Source organism: Bubalus bubalis, chromosome 16, assembly GCF_019923935.1.
Source record: "Bubalus bubalis isolate 160015118507 breed Murrah chromosome 16, NDDB_SH_1, whole genome shotgun sequence".
Lineage (NCBI taxonomy): Eukaryota > Metazoa > Chordata > Mammalia > Artiodactyla > Bovidae > Bubalus > Bubalus bubalis.
In genome coordinates, this window is record NC_059172.1 from 56,177,769 (window position 1) to 56,198,067 (window position 20,299).

Here is a 20,299-nt window from a genome sequence, read left to right on the forward strand (position 1 = left end):
GGACAGTCAGCTAAGTGTTGCCTCCAAAACTGAGTTCTGAAAGACTAGTTCTATAAGCTCACTATAGAAAAAGTGATTATGTGGGGAACTTACGGGAGTGGAATGGTGATAACCACATCATTCAGTTCTAAATTATCTTCTTGTAGCTCATATTCTATGTTGACATCACAACCATTTCCACTTTCTGAGGGCCAGCAATTAACTGAAGACAAAAGCAAAGCAAGTATACTAAACATTAGGAAAAGAATGAAGCAAAGTTAAGACTGCAAATCAAAACTGATACCAGCAAGCCTTAAAACATTCTAATGTAAACTATTGGAAACAATGGTTTCAAAATTAAAGATATTAAAAATTAAATCTAATCATTAAAATACAGTCCATTTTAAAAGGTCATTTTGTCAAAAAGAATTACGGCAATAAGGATAAGAGTGCACAAGTCAGGGCTATTTCTAATTCTCAGCGCAGACTAGCTTAGTAGGACTGGCCAGAGGCACTTACTTGTCAGTGGAATAAAAGATTCCTCTGTGGTCTGTAGTCTCCACTTCAGCACCCCTACATCACTGTTGACTGGAAATGACTTCTCTGGATTCTTCAAACCAATTAGAGATTCTGCAGTGAAAAGTTTTTTATCCACATTTGGATGGGTCTGAAATGAGAAAGGAAAGAAAATTTCTGAGGTTCAGACATGACAAGACAGGAAATAAATTCCTTTTGGTCTTACATGGCCCATAATCTAAACATCTAAAATAGGGTGCCTAAAAAATTCCAATTATTTTTGATTTTGAAGAAGATTTCCCTTCTTCAAAGACTGTGTTTTAAAAAATTTTGACTGCACCGGGTCTTCATTGCGGTGAGCAGGCTTAGCAACCCCACAGCATATGGGATCTTAGTTCCCCTACCAGGGATCAAACCCACATCCCCTGCATTGGAAGGTGGAATCTTAACTACTGAACCACCAGGGAGGTCCCTGAAAGACTTTTCAAGATTTAAGACATTTAAAAATAGCAATAAAGTAATTTTTACTCTAAACCATTTTGTTTGTAAGTAACAAGTTAGTAATTTTGTAACTGAAAAAGTTAAAAGACCATCAGCCAAGTCCTTTACAAAAATACTTTAGGTGGAGCAGCCTCATGGTGAGGCCAAGCTTGCCGAATAGAAGAGCAGGGTCAGAGGTTGATCCGCTGTCTTTGTCACACAGTAGTCCTCACCTTACACTAACGAAGGAGAGGGAAAAGCTCTGTGCAAAGTTTACTTGCAATTTTGTGTAGAGAGCTAAAGTTGCTCAAACTCAGGCCAAATAAGATGGACCAATCTTTTTTAAAGAAGTCATATTAGGGGAAAAAAGGAAAAAGAAGAAACTTTTGGATTGATTGACTACATACACTTTACAAGCCAGCAATGCTACTGTCAAATAATATAAGCACTACTTCCAAAAGACAATTGTGTGTTGGTTATGCTTTTCAACTGTGGTGTTGGAAAAGACTCTTGAGAGTCTCTTGGACTGCAATGAGATCCAACCAGTCATTCCTAAAGGAAATCAGTCCTGAATATTCATTGGAAGGACTGATGCTGAAACTCCAATACTTTGGCCACCTGATGCGAAGAAGTGACTCATTTGAAAAGACCATGATGCTGGGAAAGACTGAAGGCAGGAGAAGTGGATGAAAGAGGATGAGATGGTTGGATGGCATCACTGACTTGATGGACATGAGTTTGTCAAGTTCCGGGAGTTGGTGATGGACAGGGAAGCCTGGCATGCCGCAGTGCATGGGGTCGCAAAGAGTTGAACACGACTGAGCTGAAATGAACTGAACTATGAAGGAGGGAAAAAAGCAGACAAAATCATCTTCTTCTCTGAAAAGGCTTTGTTCTTGTGACAAGAGATGTAAGATCAACTATCTAAATAAAATATAACAATCTTCCTTGGTGGACCAGTGGTTAAGACTCCACACTTCTAATGGAGAGGAGGTGGGTTTGATACCTGGTCAGGGAACTAAGATCCCATACTCCACACAGCGCGGCCAAAAATTTTTAAAAATAAAATAAGACAGGACTTCTGTGGCTCAATGGTAAAGAATCCACCTGCCAATGCAGGTGACCAATCCCTGATTCGGGAAGATCCCACATGCCACGAAGCAACTAAGTCCGTGAGCTACAACTATTGAGCCTGTGCACCAAAACTATTGAGGCTATTTCCTAGAGCCTGGAAGCCTCAACTACTGAAGCTCGTGGACCTAGAGCCTATACTCTGAAACAAAAGAAGCCACTGCAATGAGAAGCCTGCACACCATAGCTAGAGAGCAGCCTATGCAGCAACAAAGACTCAGCCAAACCATCAATAAATAAAATTTTTGAAAATAAGTAAATAAAATGTAACAAGAACAACTGTTATAAAGGTTTCTTAGAAAGAAGCCACATAGGTGGAACATACTTATTTTTAAGAATTCTATGTACATTTTGAATATACCATTAGATACTACCCTTCAGCTAACAAAACAAGCACTGGCAGTTTATAGAGTAGCAGAAATGCGCAGTGTCATAATTTGTTTCAATAAAACACCTGCCCATTAAGTTTTAAACCTTGTTGTTTCTTTAACTATACTTCAAGCAAAATCCTAAATGAATTTACTTTTGCATAATAGTAACAGAAAAGCATCTCTTTGTACCTCTGTTAGTGAGTATGAAGTCATTTATTAGATTTCAAGATGACCTTTCACTCAATTTCAATATTAAAAGGCCATACTAATACAGCTGCTGTCAATCACTCACAACTGGCCTGGGAAGGCATTTACTGACTCAAGGCATCCACTGTAGATAACAGATTAACTTTTTTCCTATGCATTTAGAATGGTACTAGTTACATAAAATAAATAATCATCTGTGTTCTATGGTTCATACAGGAACTCCAGCTGAACAAGACTGTGCTAAGTAGACAAAAACCTTAATAATCCCTTATTAAAAGCCTCTATGCACCTGTAGCTGTACTCCTTTCTTGTCTTCATTTTCCACATGAAGACGAATTCGGCCAAATTTATCATCTGAGATCCTAAGCATGATCATGCCGTGCAGCTCCATGTTCTGTAATCCTCCATCTCGGCCACAGGTTAATGTGATCTTTTCCTCAATCTTCATGTGCACACTGTAGAGAAAGAAAAATAAATTTGTTCAGAAAGGTAAAAATCAGAATTCCTTTTCTCTGGGGCTTAATGTTGATTAGCCATCAGCAACTTATTTTAAGATGTTGCTGCCATATGTATCAAAATTTATAGCATTATACAAACTATTACATTTTGTTAAAAATTTATTTTTGATTGCTTTGGGTCTTTGTTGCTGTACGCCAAACTATTACATTTAGAATGGATAAAAAGCAAGGTCCTGCTGTATAGCACAGGGAACTATATCCAATCTCCCAGGATAAACCATAATAGAAAAGAATTCCTATATCTATATATGCATAACTGAGTCACTCTGCTGTACAAAAGAAATGAATACAACACTGTAAATCAACTACATTTCAATTTTTTAAAAAAGGAAAAGAATACTTTATCACTATAGAAAATAAAATAAAGCATTATATCCTTAGGTTTAGCGATTCTTCATTGTACAGATAAGTCTGCACCTGTGCAAAACAATGTATGTTATTCACTGAAAAACTGTTTGCAATAGCAAAAGTTTAGAAACAAATGTCCATCACTAGGAGGACGACTTAAATACATAAAAGTATGTCGACAAAATGAATACTGAGCAATTACAAGAAAAAGAGGAACAACCGACAAAGTTTTTTATTTGAAAATAATGTCAAGAATTAAAAAATCAGGGACTTTTCTGGTGGTCCAGTGGTTAAGACGCTGCACCCACAGGGAGTGGGTTCAATCCCTGGTCAGGGAACTAAGTTTTCACACGTTGCATGGTGTGGCCAAAAAAGAAAAAAAAAAAAAAAAAAAAAATTAAAATGGTAACAGGAATATAGGTATACCCTTTTTTATCTATTGCTAATATTTTATCCCATTTGTTTGATCATTTGCATCTCTATGTAACTATATTTTACTTTTTCTCCTGAATTATCTACATGCAGATCATATACATCATGGTCCCTTACCCCTAAACATTTTTCAGAATGTACTTTGTGAGAATACAATATTCTCTCACATAACCACAGCTCTGTTATTAACTTCATAAATTTATCTGTTCAGTTCAGTTGCTCAGTCATGTCCAACTCTTTGCAATTCCATGGACTGCAGCACGCCAGGCTTCCCTGTCCAACACCAACACCTGGAGCTTGCTCAAACTCATGTCCATTAAGTCGGTGACGCCATACAACCATCTCATCCTCTGTTGTCCACTTCTCCTCCTGCTTTCAATCTTTCCCATCATCAGGGTCTTTTCAAATGAGTCACTTCTTCACATCAGGTGGCCTAAGTATTGGAGTTTAAGCTTCAGCATCAGTCCTTCCAATGAACACCCAGGACTGATCTCCTTTAGGATGGACTGGTTGGATCTCCTTGCAGTCCAAGGGACTCTCAAGAGTCTTCTCCAACACCACAGTTGAAAAGCATCAATTCTTCAGCACTCAGCCTTCTTCACAGTCCAGTTCTCACATCCATACATGACCACTGGAAAAACCATAGCGTTGACTAGACGAACCTTTGTCGGCAAAGTAATGTCTCTGCTTTTTAATATGCTGTCTAGGTTGGTCATAGCTTTTCTTCCAAGGAGCAAGCGTCTTTCATTTCATGGCTGCAGTCACCATCTGCAGTGATCTTGAAGCCCCCAAAATTAAAGTCTGTCACTGTTTCCATCATTTACCCATCTATGTGCCATTAAGTGATGAGACCAGATGCCATGATCTTGGTTTTTTGAATGTTGTGTTTTAAGCCACTCTCCTCTTTCACTTTCATCAAGAGGCTCTTTAGTTCTTCTTTGCTTTCTGCATAAGGGTGGTGTCATCTGCGTATCTGTTATTGATGTTTCTCCCAGTCATCAATTGATTTTTCACTTAATTACAGAAAAAAATTTCCTTATAACACCCAAAAAAGATGTCCTTTTCATCATAGGGGATTGGAATGCAAAAGAAGGAAGTCAAGAGAAAGCTGGAGTAACTGGCAAATTTGTCCTTGGAGTATAAAATGAAGCAGGGCAAAGGCTAACAGAGTTTTGTGACGAGAACACACTGGTCATAGCACTCTCTCTTCCGACAACACAAAAGAAGATCTACACATGGACATCACCAGATAGTCAATACCAAAATCAGACTGATTATATTCTTTGCAGCCAAAGATGGAGAAGCTTTATACAGTTAGCAAAAACAAGACTGGCAGCTGACTGTGGCTCCAATCATGAACTCCTTATTGCCAAATTCATACTTAAATTGAAGAAAGTAGGGGAAACTACTAGACCATTCAGGTATGACCTAAATCAAATCCCTTATGATTATACAGTGGAAGTAACAAATAGATTCAAGGGATTAGATGCGATAGACAGAGTGCCTGAAGAATTATAGAAGGAGGTTCATGACACTGTACAGGAGGCAGGGATCAAGACCATCCCCAAGAAAAAGAAATTCAAAAAGGCAAAATGGTTGTCTGAGGAGGCCTTACAAATAGCTGTGAAAAGAAGAAAAGCTAAAGGCAAAAGAGAAAAGCAAAGCTGTACCCATTTGAATGCAGAGTTCCAAAGAATAGCAAGGAGAGTTAGGAAAGCCTTCCTCTGTGATCAGTACAAAGGAACAGAGGAAAACAACAGAATGGGAAAGACTAGAGATCTCTTCAAGAAAATTAGAGGTACCAAGGGAACATTTCATGCAAAAATGGGCAAAATAAAGGACAGAAATGGTATGGACCTAACAGAAGCAGAAGATATTAAGAAGAGGTGGCAAGGATACACAGAAGAACTGTACAAAAAAGATCTTCATGACCCAGATAACCACGATGGTATGATCACTCACCTAGAGCCAGACATCCTGGAATGTGAAGTCAAGTGGGTCTTAGGATGCATCACTATAAGCAAAGCTAGTGGAGGTGATGGAATTCCAGCTGAGCTATTTCAAATCCTAAAAGATGATGCTGTGAAAGTGCTGCACTCAATATGCCAGCAAATTTGGAAAACTCAGCAGTGGCCACAGGACTGGAAAAGGTCAGTTTTCATTTCAGTTCCAAAGAAAGGCAATGCCAAAGAATGTTCAAACTATCACACAACTGCACTCATCTCACACACTAGCGAAGTAATGCTCAAAATTCTCCAACCCAGGCTTCCACAGTATGTGAAGCATGAACTTCCAGATATTCAAGCTGGATTTAGAAAAGGCAAAGGAACCAGAGATCAAATTGCCAACATCCGTTGGATCATAGAAAAGGCAAGAGAATACCAGAAACAATCTACTTCTGCTTTATTGATTATGCCAAAGCCTTTGACTGTGTAGATCACAACAAACTGGAAAATTCTTCAAAAGATGGGAATACCAGACCACTTTACCTGCCTCCTGAGAAATCTGTATGTAGGTCAAGAAGCAACAGTTAGAACTGGACATCATACAACAAACTGGTTACAAACAGGGAAAGGAGTACGTCAAGTCTGGATATTGTCACCCTGCTTATTTAACTTTTATGCAGAGTAAGTACATCATGAGAGACTCTGGGTTGGATGAAGCACAAGGTGAAATCAAGATTGCCAGGAGAAATATCAATAACCTCAGATATGCAGATGACACGACCCTTATGGCAGAAAGTGAAGAAGAACTAAAGAGCCTCTAGATGAAAGTGAAAGAGGAGAGTGAAAAAGCTGGCTTAAAACTCAACGTTCAGAAAACTAAGATCATGGCATCCGGTCCCATCATTTCATGGCACATAGATGGGTAAACGATGGAAACAGTGACAGACTTTAATTTTTTGGGCTCCAAGATCACTGCAGATGGTGACTGCAGCCATGAAATTAAAAGACGCTTACTCCTTAGAAGGAAAGTTAGGACCAACCTAGACAGCGTATTAAAAAGAGACGTAACTTTGCTGAAAAGGTCTGTCTAGTCAAAGCTATGGTTTTTCCAGTAGTCATGTATGGATGTGAGAGTTGGACTATAAAGAAAGCTGAGCACTGAAGAATTGATGCATTTGAACTGTGGTGTTGGAGAAGACTCTTGAGAGTCCCTTGGACTGCAAAGAGATCCAACCAGTCAATCCTAAAGGAAATCAGCCCTGAATATTCACTGAAAGGACTGATGCTGAAGCTGAAACTCCAATACTTAGGCCACCTGATGTGAAGAAGTGACTCATTTGAAAAGACCCTGATGCTGGGAAAGATTGAAAGCAGGAGGAGAAGTGGACAACAGAGGATGAGATGGTTGGATGGCATTACTGACTCAATGGATATGAGTCTGAGTAAATTCCGGGAGTTGGTGATAGACAGTGAGCCCTGGCGGGCTGCAGTCCATGGGGTCACAAAGAATTGGATACGACTGAGCGACTGAACTGCAGTGAAAAAAAGCAAGTGGAAAATGTGTCAAGTACACCACCGCTTATGTATAACAAGAGAAAAACAGAAATTATACCATATTTTTATTCATCTATACATATATTATCTCTCTTGGAAGATACACACAAAAACTAGTTAGTGCTAGTTGTATCTGAAGAGAGAACCTCAAATGGCTGGGTAGGAAGAAGTTTTAGTGTAACATCCTTTGAACCTTTTGACTTTTGAACAACTACATAAATGTATAATCTAGTTTTTAAAATAAGTAAAGTAAAAGGTACTGCTGCTATGGGCCATTATTAAGTACAATCTATCCATATTCCTCACTAAAACAGGTTTTAACTGGGTGAACTTCAGTGGTTTAAAAAAGTATGCTGGCGTCCTACTTTATTCTGTTCCAACCTCTAAGTCTTCCCAGAAACAAAAGCATGAGACTCAAGACCACAGAGAGATGTATCTAAAGACAATGCATGGTGTCATGTACCTTCATAAGCATTTGCTCCATGCTCAAGAAGTATTCCAACATTCAGAAAAGAGTTTCAAGCTCTCTAGTACATGATAGTCTCCAACATCTTATTAAAATAGTGTCAAACCTGTCTCCCTCAGAGCAACCACTAGGAATAACACAGGAACTTCAGTGATTTGAAAGATTTATCCCAACAAAACCCTGTTCATTTCATATAAAATAAGACACACAAAATACTCCTCTTTGAAGCACACCTGATAGAGGTATCCTCCCAGACTCATCTTTCACCTGACCTCAAAATCATTTATAACAGTAGAAAGTCTGGGCTTCAAGACAAGAAATCTGAGTCATGAAAGTGTGAACTTGATAACTACCACTTAAAAATGTTACCAACCAGTACCATAGTCCAGCGATAAGAGACAAATCAAAATATTCTATACTGGCTTTAAATACTTAAAAAGCAAAAATAACACATTTTGCTACTAAAGATATTTATAATTTTTGTCCTAATTAGAGAAAGACATGCCAAAATATAGTACAGAGCGAATCACTGTTCTAGTACTCCAATTCAAGTCCATTTTAAGAGACAAAGTATAAACTAAGCATGAAGAAAAGTTATTTTTTGTTTAATTTAACCACCACAGAGTTGGTAGAAAGGTTAAGTTCTAAACAGAAAACAGAAGGCTAAGAGTCCCCAATCATGGTTCGAAGAGGGCAGAGGGGGAATATCTCATGTTCATACCTAAAATTTTACTGAAGTGTAGCTGATTTACAATGTTGTGTTTAATGTCTACTGTACAGCAAAGTGACTCAGTTATACATATTTATTTTTTTCATATTCCTTTCCATTATGGTTTATCACAGGATATTGAATGTAGTTCCCTGTGTGATAATATACAGTAGAACCCTGCTGTTTAGAATATACTCTTAAGTCTTTTAAATCTGGAAAAATTAAAAAACACAAAAAGAATTTATAAAGTATTGAGATAAAAAAATTTTTAACACCATGTGGTCTGTTCCTACTTAACAAGTTACCACTTACCTCTCCATATTAATGGGTGGAGCATGCACTTTGGTTGCTTCAGAGGTACGCTTGCCCATATTGGAGGATATGATATTTTCACCTTCAGATTTCAATTTGTCAACGAAGTTATCTACTTCCTTTCCTTTGGCTCCTAGTTTCAGAGCCTTGCTAGGGCCTGAAGGTCTAAGTGGAAGAATGCAAAAATAAAAAAAATACACACATGATTTAAAAAGTTAAAAACTAATTAATAATTCCCTATCACTAAAGCTTTCCCTAAAACTGTTCTTTAAGAGAAATGTGAATACCTCAAGGGATAAACTAAAGTTTCCTAGTGTTTAGTGGACCACTAAACTATTTCTTGTTTGAACTGGCAGCTGGATCACTATTAACATGTAAGGTTCAGAGATTCTCTGTTGGCCCAGTAGTTAGGATTCCATGCTTCCACTGCAGGGCACAGGTTCACAGGTTCACTCCCTGGTTGGGGAACTAAGATCTTGCATGCTATAGGGGCATGACCGAAAACAAACAAACAAAAGAACCACATAAGCTTCAAGTACCCAAAGACCAAAGGTATACTTTGATAAGCATGTATGATCTGAGGAAAATTTTGTTCCTTCTATCCAGATAAATATACTTATGTACAAACAAACTTTTTCATATAACTTTAGGTAGTTTAGATTCTCCCTGAAATCCATTTATGAACACTAGATTAAAAGTATGTGTCCCCCTGGAGAAGGAAATGGCAACCCACTCCAGTATTCTTGCCTGGAGAATCCCATGGACAGAGGAGCCTGGCAGGCTATAGTCCTTAGGGTCACCAAGAGTCGGACATAATTGAAGCAACTTGATCCATACTTGCAGAAAAAAAATTCATGTTACTCCTCTTTATTCTCTAAAACTAGCATGTCAACAAGAATAGTTCAAGTAACCAAAAACTACTCACACTTTTTAAATTAGACATCTACAGCAGATTTGGATTTCTATATAACTCAATAAGGCATTGAGACGACTCATTGTTAGAAACATTTCACATATAAAATTTAAAACTTGGAAGAAGAGAATTTAAAAAGAAAGGCGTTAACGTGAATCTAATCATGATGAGATAGTTGGCAAATTAAAACAAAAGAATAATCTACAAACCAATGGCTACAGTCCGTAGGGTCACAAAGAGTCTGACACAGCTGAGTGACTGAGCATGCATGCAAGCACTACAAACCAACTGACCTCTATTCTTCCAAAAGATCAACATAGTAAGGGTAAAATTCAGTCCGAAAAATTGTTCTTAATTAAAGAAGACTAAAAAAATTTGGAAAATAAATGCAACAAGCGACCTTGGATAAAAATAAAAAGCATTAAAGGACATAGATAACACAATTCAAGAAATTTGAATGATTATGTTATATAAGATAATGCTATCGTATCAGTGATAAATGTCCCAAATTGAATAATTTTATTATGGTTATTTAAAAGAATGCATTATTCCTGGGAAACACATGTTGAAGTATTTTTAGGTCAAGAGATATCATGTCTGTAATTTCTTGCCAAATGATTCTGTGAAAAATAACAACTATGAATACAGATTAATTTATTCTTACAATTTTTGAAAATTTTTAACATAAAAAATAAAAATGATAAAAATAAAGGGACTAATCTAGAGAAAAAAATAAATAAATAAAAGCATGTGTCCCTTTAACAGTTAAATAACTCTTCTTCCAATATAAGGCAACTCTCATAGGAAACTGAGCTTCAAGGTAAAATTTGTAGAAGAACTCTCTTTCACACAAAAGGAAAAACATCGCAATCAGATTTCTCCCTTATCCCCATATTATCAATATGCAGCCAAATTTAATATTACAACTTACTTTATCAAGGCACTCATTATTTAATAGTTTGCCTAGAAATCAGATATTGCTCTGAGATACACACATATAGCCGTCATCTGCCATTCTAGAACTGTATTCTAGGTGATTGCACTAGATTATACCTGGCTGGTGCGGGTGCCACTTTTGGTTTGTCAGTTTCAATGATGGTCTCTGTGATCATAGAAGTTGTGCTGCCTCCAGACACTGTGGAGCTTCCAAAGCCCCCAAATCCTGGTGCTTTTTTGCCCTGTCTCTCTGCATCTCTTCGGGCCTGCTGTAATTCTTTTGCTTTACGCCGCATCTCAGCCTTGGCTTCACGCTCTTGAGTCTATGAAAAGAGACATACTTGGATGCAGCTTTGAATTCAGACCAGACTAGTAAATAAGAAAGAAAAGTCAGACAGAGAAGCCTAAAAGAAAGACACAAACCAGCAGTCTCAAAGAAGACCCTATTTACCTCTCTGACTGCTCTGAACACCTTCTCCTCATGGGAATCCATTTCTGTGAAGGTTCTGATCTGTGCCAGGTTAACATTCTCCCGGTATCCCAAGGCAACAATTTCGTCAAATGCAAAAATCAAATCAAAACAGTGCTCAGATATTTCATTCTCTTCTAAGGCTCGACAATATTCAGGAATCTAATCATGAGGAACAATGGAAAAGAAATATTTAGAATGTATCAGCAGTTATGCTTTCCAATTCTTATCCTATAAAATACATATATTTCAATATGCCTGAATCGCTTTACTAGCTCCTTCCACTATTCTTTAAGCAAGTCTTTGGCATAAGCCTTTGTATGTGTGTGGCTACATCAACAAATCTCATCGAAAGAATATTATCTAAAAATATGGCCAAACAAGTGTCAAACCACAAGGGCAGGTTATAGTTACCGCTAAGGAACTGGGAAACAAAACAGCAATTTTCATACTCTCCTTTGTAATATTTACAGTCAGTATATCCAGTAAAAGGAGATGTGACCTAAGATGCTGGGACGGGGACTAGGTGCATAGAACACACAAAATGATAAGCATCAGATGCTTTGGGGAAAAAAATAGTTTCACACAAAAAACTTAAACTCCAAAAACCTTAACACAATATTACAGGACTCTTACCACTCTTGAGAAGAGCCTTAGGGTCTCCAGATCTTCTAAGATGTTGCTGTTTTTGGTAGTGATCAGTACCATGTACAATTTCTCCATAGGCTGGTAAACATATCTGACACTCTCTGTTTCCACAAATGTATGTTGTTTTCCAGTGTTCATGAGCTTTGGAAAAGCTGCTAACAAGCCCTCAATCCGAGTTCGAGTCATCTCTACAAACTGTCGAGAAACAATAGCTTTTCCTGCTTTTGTACAGACTGCTGCTGCCAACAGCACCTGCAAGGAACATGTAAATAAGTACTAATCATTTTTTTACATGTGTTTTCTCAACATCTTCAGATCCGTAAAATGCCACACTCAGTTATTTAGTGATATAACTACTACTAGAATGCTGACTTTCAGACTCTACTTCATTGCTCTTTTAATTATACAATGTCATTCAAAAGATAAAGGTGAAGTAGAGGAAAATGAAGCTATTACTCCTATTTTTCAATAACACACCAAGAGAAAAACTTAGTAAAGAAATAATTTTTTCTAAGTCTACACACATTATTAATGGGTCCCCTGTGACTCAAAACTGGGTTGCTCTCTGCTTTGGCAGACCCATAAATAGCTTAAACTTATTCAAGGAAAAACAAATTCCTACAGAGGTCTGATCAGGCAGGCTGAATAGATATACAAGGCCCCAAAACTTTCCTTTCATTTTTACCTAAAACATGGAACCAATCCAGTGAGTCTAAATTTATCTTCTGCTCTTTGATTAACCCACACTAACTTACCTCCAGTCACACAAACAATCTGTAAAATGAAAAAGTAAGTGGCTCAATGTTTCACACAGGTTTTGACACTGGGCAATGATCAAGACCAACAGCCTTTTTTTCAGAGTCTGGCATTTCATTAAACAAAACAAAGCACCAAGGAAGATATGACCAAATGTCATTAGCAGAGTTGTAAGAAAATTAAGTATAGTGTTAACAGTCTCTTCATTGCAGGAACCCAGAAGTTTATAAGGACAAGTAACAGAAAGACTATTTACACATATTGGAAGCCTCAATACTAGGATATGACTTCTGAAATATTAACATTCTATTGGTCAGGTTCCTCAGTTTTATAGAAATCTTTCCTCTACAGGTGAGCAACTGGAAAAAAAACAAGTTAGTCAATTTGAGTAGATATTCTTTTAGTTTCAAAACATCAATATAGTTTTACAGTGATTACAGGAGAACATAATGTCCTTATTCATCAAGAATAGGTCATCAGGGTATTTGGGAGATAATTACCATCACACTTATGTCCAAGCAGCTAGGTAAAAACAATTTATAGTGAAAAAGTGTTTGATCTATATCTTGCACAAATAACTTTCCTCTACCAAACAGATCTTTATTTTTACTGATTGATTTCTTTCCCATGAACATTGTGCAAATTTTCTCACATGAAATCTCAAGAATAAATCCTATCAACTGCTCTATTTCCCAAATAACAACTGCAAGTTTAGAAAGAAACACATTTAAGAGAGTAATACAATTTTATGCTCCTGAGTCTATCAATTCTATGTTGAAACTTACCTTAATTATGCTGGCATAAAGTTATGTAGTATAGAATTCAAAAGTTAAAAAAAAAAGTAGTTCTACTTCATAAATAAATACTTTCAGGAAGAATCTTGCTTTGTAAATTATATCCTTTTAAAAACATGTGTGCTCAGTTGCTCAGTTGTGCCCAATTCTTTGCGACCCCAGGAACTGCAGTCCGCCAGGCTCCTCTGTCCATGGTAATTCTCTAGGCAAGAATACTGGAGTGTCTCCCACATTGCAGGCAGATTCTTTATTCTCTGAGCCACCAGGGAAGCCCAAGAATACTGGAGTGGGTAGCCTATCCCTTCTCCAGGGGATCTTCCCCACCCCGGAATCGAACCAGGATTTTCTGCATTACAGGTGGATTCTTTACCAGTTGAGATACCAGGGAAGCTCCTAAAATAGCCCATGTATGTCTAAAATATATTTTTATATTTATAAAATATAAAAATATATTTTTGTATCTTATATTTAAAAAATAAGATGATATTTTAGACATATGGAAAAGTATAGAGTATAAAAATTACAGCTGATTACTTTACAAGTGGCAAATAAACTCGCTTAAAAGTCCCAGAACAGTCATCTTTCCCCAAAACACTTATAATTTTAAAAAATAAATAAATAGTTTTGTACTTAAGAAATGTATCATTCACCATCACCACTACTTGGGAGGTTGCTGTTACCACCCAGGCAAGAGGCAAGAAGATATACTGAGGGGAGTAAAAGATCCCCCAAAAAGAATAAAAATGCAATAAGGTTATGACCTATTCTTTTCAAAAGAAATCTTCCACTCCATGTCTTTATTATCTTGTTGCTGTTGTTGCTATAGAATTTTTTTTAAATTCAGCTTTATTGAGGCAGAATTAACATATAAACTTACAAGGTATTTTAAGTGTATATGGTGATTTCACATCTTTAATTTTATTTTTTTCTTCCAGTTTAACTGAAATATAATCGACATACAGCACTGAAAGTTTAAGGTGTATAGCATAATGATTTGACTTAATATACATCACAAGTTTGGTGAACATCTGTCATCTCATATAGGTAGAACATTAAAGAAATATAAAAAACGGAATTCCCTCATGGTCCACTGGTTAGAACTCTGCACTTTCACTATAAAGGACCCAAATTCGATCCCTACTCAGGGAACTAAGATCCTGTAAGCCGCCTGGCATGGCCAAAAAGAAATAGAAAAAAAAACTTTTTTCCCTTGTGATGTGATTCTTTTAACAACTTTCATATATATATGATACAGCACTGTTAGTTATATTGATCATATTGTACACTGCATGTCCAGTACTTACTTAGCTTATAATTGGAAGTTTGCATCTTTTTGACTACCTTCATCCAATCTCCCTCCCCCATCAGTCGCTGCCACTGGTGACCACAAATCTGATCTCTTTTCTATGAGTTTATTTTTTTAACAATAAGATTAAATTTATTTATTTTTAATTGGAGGATAATTGCTTTATAATATTGTATTGGCTATTTTTAAAGTATAACTGACCTACAACACTATGTTGGTTTTTGGTATACAACATAGTTATTCTGTATTTCTATACATTTTAAAATGTTTACCATGATAACCTAGTCACCATCTGTTACCATACAAAAATATTACATAATTATAGACTATATTCCCCACATTGTCCCCATTCATGTCTTTAATAGTGTGAAATAAAGATTTCTTCAAAAAAGGGCAAGGACTCCTATAATTCTTGGTACAACACGTGTGCTTAGTCGTTCAATCATGTCCGACTCTTTGCAACCCCATGGACTGTAGCCCACCAGGCTCCTCTGTCCACAGGGATTCTCCAGCCAAGAATACTGGAGTGGGTTGCCATGCCCTCCTCAGGGGATCTTCCTGACCAGGGATAGAACCCAGCTCTCCTGCACTGCAGGCAGATTCTTTACCATCTGAGCCACCAGGGAAGCCCAAGAATACTGAAGTGGGTAGCCTATCCCTTCTCCAGGGGATCTTCCTGACCCAGGAATCGAGCCGGGGTCTCCTGGAGAAGGACATGGCAACCCACTCCAGGTACTCTTGCCTGGAAAATCCCATGGATGGAGGAGCCTGGTAGGCTACAGTCCATGGGGTCGCAAAGAGTGGGACACTGAGCAACTTCACTTTCATTTTTCACTTTCACGCACTGGAGCAGGAAATGGCAACCCACTCCAGTATTCTTGCCTGGAGAATCCAGGGACAGAGGAGCCTAGTGGGCTGCCGTCTACGGGGTCGCACAGAGTAGGACACGACTAAAGTAACTTAGCAGCTCCTGCATTGTAGGCGGATTCTTCACCAGCTGAGCTACCAGGGAAGCCCTGGTACACACACAGTAATACCTTAATCTTGAAGAAGAAGAAATTGATCTAAAATTATCACCAGTCAAGAGACTTAGACTTGTTTAGAAGAATAAAACCAAATATACTCAAAAATTTGCTTTCACATTAATTTTTATCATATAAGGTTCATGTTCCAACCATCTGCATATTTCTGGCAGAAAAAGAAAAAAGAAAAGGTAGTTGCTGCTTTAGTTTATGAGTGATAAGCAGGTATGTCTTTGTATGTGTCATATTTGACACATATATCCAAATAAAGTAAGATTTCTGTCCCAATAGGAGCCCTCATAAAAGACCTATGTCACATAAAAATTTGTACACATGTTCATAGCAGCATTATTCAAAATACCTAATACATAATAAAAAGTGAAAACCGGGAATTCCCTAGCAGTCCAGTGGCTAGGATTTGGCACTTTCACTGCCATGACCCATGTTCAATCCCTGGTCAGGGAACTAAGATCCTGGAAGTCACAAGGCAGGGCCAAAAAAACTAAAAATCTGTGTATTTAAATAAGTAAATAAACAGTGAAAACCAAATATCCACCAACTTATGATTGGATAAACAGAATGTGGTACATCCATACAATGGCATATTATTCAGCTATAAAAAGGAATGAAGAATATGCTATAGTATGGATGAACTTTGAAAATATTACACTAAATGAAAGAAACCAGATACAAAAAGCAACATCTCACATGATTCTATTTTCATGAAACATCCAGAATAAGCAAATTCAGAGAGAGAAAGTAGATGAGTGGTTACCAGGGACTGGGAAAGGGGAAATGGAAAGTGAAAGTGAAGTCGCCCAGTCGTGTCTGACTCTTTGCGATCCCATAGACTGTAGCCTACCAGGCTCCTCTGTCCATGGGATTTTCCAGGCAATAGTACTGGAGTGGATTGCCATTTCCTTCTCCAGGGGATCTTCCCAACCCAGGGCTCGAACCCAGGTCTCCCACATTGTAGACAGACACTTTACCATCTGAGCCACCAGGGAAGTCCGTGAATAAAAAAAGGAATGGAGGGCAAACCCATAGATTAAAAGAGACTTAAGAGACATGTCAACCATTCACATTGTATAATCTTATTTGAATCCTGATTCAAATTACTGTTCAAAAAAATTATAAGACAAATGGGAAAATATGAACAGTGAATGAACAGTTAATGACATTAAGAAATTATTGATAAATTTAAGGCATGATATATCCATTAAAAGTATTTTTAATATAAATTTATTTATTTTAATTAGAGGCTAATTACTCACTAAAAGCATTTTTTAGACAAGGAATATTTATTTAAAAAAAAAAAAGAGTTGTATAGATTCAAATTCTTCTAGTCTTTCATATTAAAGACTTTCTCTCAATCACTTTACGTTGAACATCTAAATGAATTGAGTAGGGTAGATTTTATCCTCAGTCTCAAACTGTGCTAGTTTTACATGTACTAATAAAAGACCATCTGATTTATAAATTATCCGAAGGATCAGAACTCACAATTTCATGTGTTGGATGTCAGTAATGATTTTTTTTTCTTTTTCTGTACTATGAGGTTTGTGTGATCTTAAAATAGTTCACCAACCAGGGACTGAACCTGGGCCCTTGGCAGTGAAAGCCCAGAGTCCCAGCCACTGGACTGCTAGGGAATTCCCAATAAATATTTCTTTTAAAATCAACTGCTCTACTGTAATACAAATGGGTTTTTATGACTCATAATAAAGTTTCCAAAAGTATCAATATGGTACATGGATTCAAGAAGTGCTAAATATTAAAAATCGTATGTAAAAGTTCTAGGAGACCGTAATTCAAAAAGCACACCTAGTGACAATGATGCCTGTGAAGAATTTGGATAAATCGTTTCATGAAGATAAGAACAGAAAAAAATGAATTATTTTTCAATTTAAAAAGCAACAGTATATTTAAATAAATTATTAAATACTTTAAGAACGTAAGTAAATTTTTAAATACTTTAAATATTTGTGCTACAGTCCTAAAAGTTTATATACTCCAAAAAGGTTTCCCTAATAGTCTCATCAGGAAAATGAAGAATTTCCTTATATTTGAGATGATCTCACATTGGTTTCTTCTTTTCCCAAAGACTATGTGAATTAGAAATAGTGTTCTAAATTTGCAAAGAATCAAGTTAACATATCAGGAAAGTTAAATGACTGGAAGTGAGAAGATCTGGATCCTAGTTTTTGTTTTATTTACTATCTGTCTGATTTAAGTTATGTTTCAACCTCTCAGCCTCAGTTTCCTCCCTTAGAAAATGGAGCATCATCTGACAATCTCACAAGTTATTATGAGGACCAAATGAGAATAATAAAACTGTAAGCCAAAGCACTTATACCACAACACTTATATACAACTTATACCACATATACTCACAATGTAAAGCAGCATCACTATTAACTTGCCAAGAAATGCATCTTATTAAAACCTTTGTCATTTCAAAGCAATGGATTTTTACCTTTATGGATTTGGCAATATTTTAACAGATTAAAAATGGACACACACTCCCTAAAAAATTTTACATTTAATGTCAGAAAATTCATAGATCCTCTAGAGTAGTAATTCTCAAAAGATCCACAGAGAAATCACTTTATGCAGTGAGAAATATTACTAATAAATGGAAGCACATTATAAATTTAATACTTACAAAGGGCCTCCTCACCAAAAAAAGGCTGAGAATCACAGTCCTAACAAAGTATGATTCCCCCATCCGAGAATTTTGCAATGTTTTGACAAACAAAATAAGCCACAGTAGAAATACTAAGCACAGCACAATTTAAACACTTGAAGTCAAAAATCTACCCAGAGAAAGGATTGCTCAGACCAAACCTTCAGACCTACATATATATATGCTGTTTAACTAGAAAACCCATATTTAATATATCTAGTAACAGTAACTCTATTAGAAACAATGTTTATAGGCTTCAGGGTACTTCTCAGGCATCTAGAATTCAAAACACCTCCATACCATACGGATAAGAGTTTAGGTAAAAATTAACATCAAGGCAACATTAAAGGGAAAAAGAAATTAAAGACAACCTCTGACCAGAGAGGTGTATGCTATGGAGGGGGGCAATCCATTCAAACTTTGCTTTATCAATTGGGCATGGTCAAAGGCTAACTATAGTACTGGCAATCTCCATTTTGGCTGTATTACTATAAGAATTAACTAAATAATTATTTATTGGATACCTACTATACATATTAGATGCTCTCTGGGACTACAACAAGGAAATTAGTAGGACTGGCAGTCTTAAGAAATCTAGTAGGATCCCAAAAGTTCTTATCTCAAGAAAAATAAATTATTTTCTAACTATGTATAGGGATATTAACTAGACTTATTTTGACGATCATTTCACAATATATACAAATATCAAATTATTATCCTGTAAACATGAAAGTAATATGCTGTATGTCAATTACACCTCGGAAAAAAAGGCGGCAGCAGCCTAGCAGGGATAAGACACAAACTAGGCAGAATGTGTAAAGTAATGCACTATGGGAATTCAGAGGAAGAAGAGATTACTTCTAGCTCACAAGATCATGAGGATTTGATGGGAGAAACACTACTTAAATTATGCTTTGATCAATCAGGAAACTTGAGTACGTAAAGATGAAGGAGCAGTAGGGTAAAATAGTAGGTCCTCTCTTTTGAGTCATTCCATCATTCAGACACAAGCAAATAAGGCTCCCAAAGTAGGACCGAAGTGCCCAAGCCTAAGTATGACTCTCAACTTCAAAACACCCAAGACATTACGATCACAGTTCCCACAAAGTTGACATAGGTTTCTATTAATTATTATTCATGTTAACGCAGCAGTTAATAACTTGGTTGGAAGGTATGGTCAACAAGATAAATTTAACCTATTCTAAATCAACATTCGTCTTCTTAAATGCCTTGAAATAATTTTCTCTTCATATCAATGCTTACCAATTATTAAAATACAGTATACACTAAAAGGTAGGTTAATTTTTCCTACTATAATTTGACTTGATTTTATTTGGGAAACAGTGAATAAGTATAATTCTCTATACAATTACTTTGCTTGTTTTTTACATTTTTGGAAAAGAGCATTTAGACCTAAAACAAACTTTCAAGAGTCCTTGCGTTTGTTTTTTTAAAAATATTTATTTATTTGCTTGTGCCAGGTCTTAGCTGACAAGGGATTTTTTTTTTTTTTTCCTTGCAGCATGCAAGATCTTAGTTGCAACATGTGGGTTCTAGTTCCCTGACTAGGGATTAAACCCAGGCCCCCTGGATCCAGAGCACAGAGTTTTGGCCACTGGATCACCAGGGGAGTCCCTCTGGGCCCAGAGTTATGGAGATGATCTCCTCAGGATTGTTTTAAAAAATAAAGTTCCCCAATAGGTTAAACTTTGTTAGACAACTTTTCTCTTAATATACTTAAAATACTTTGAATATATTATCATTTGTTTTTGGATTAAATAACAACACTCTCCTATTCAA

The 20,299-nt window shown here is 36.6% G+C and overlaps 1 protein-coding gene across 1 annotated transcript in view; it reads right to left on the minus strand.

The window, feature by feature from the left end:
• Positions 1 to 20,299, minus strand: part of ARCN1 (archain 1) — a 30,673-nt gene that overhangs the window by 6,074 nt on the left and 4,300 nt on the right. The window contains exons 2-8 of the mRNA XM_006044688.4: positions 11,924 to 12,187; positions 11,270 to 11,449; positions 10,936 to 11,141; positions 8,970 to 9,134; positions 2,974 to 3,139; positions 499 to 646; positions 94 to 202 (exon numbers count right to left, since the gene is read on the minus strand). Coding sequence (XP_006044750.1) covers positions 94 to 202; positions 499 to 646; positions 2,974 to 3,139; positions 8,970 to 9,134; positions 10,936 to 11,141; positions 11,270 to 11,449; positions 11,924 to 12,187 — 1,238 coding nt within the window. The remainder of the gene's footprint in view (positions 1 to 93; positions 203 to 498; positions 647 to 2,973; positions 3,140 to 8,969; positions 9,135 to 10,935; positions 11,142 to 11,269; positions 11,450 to 11,923; positions 12,188 to 20,299) is intronic.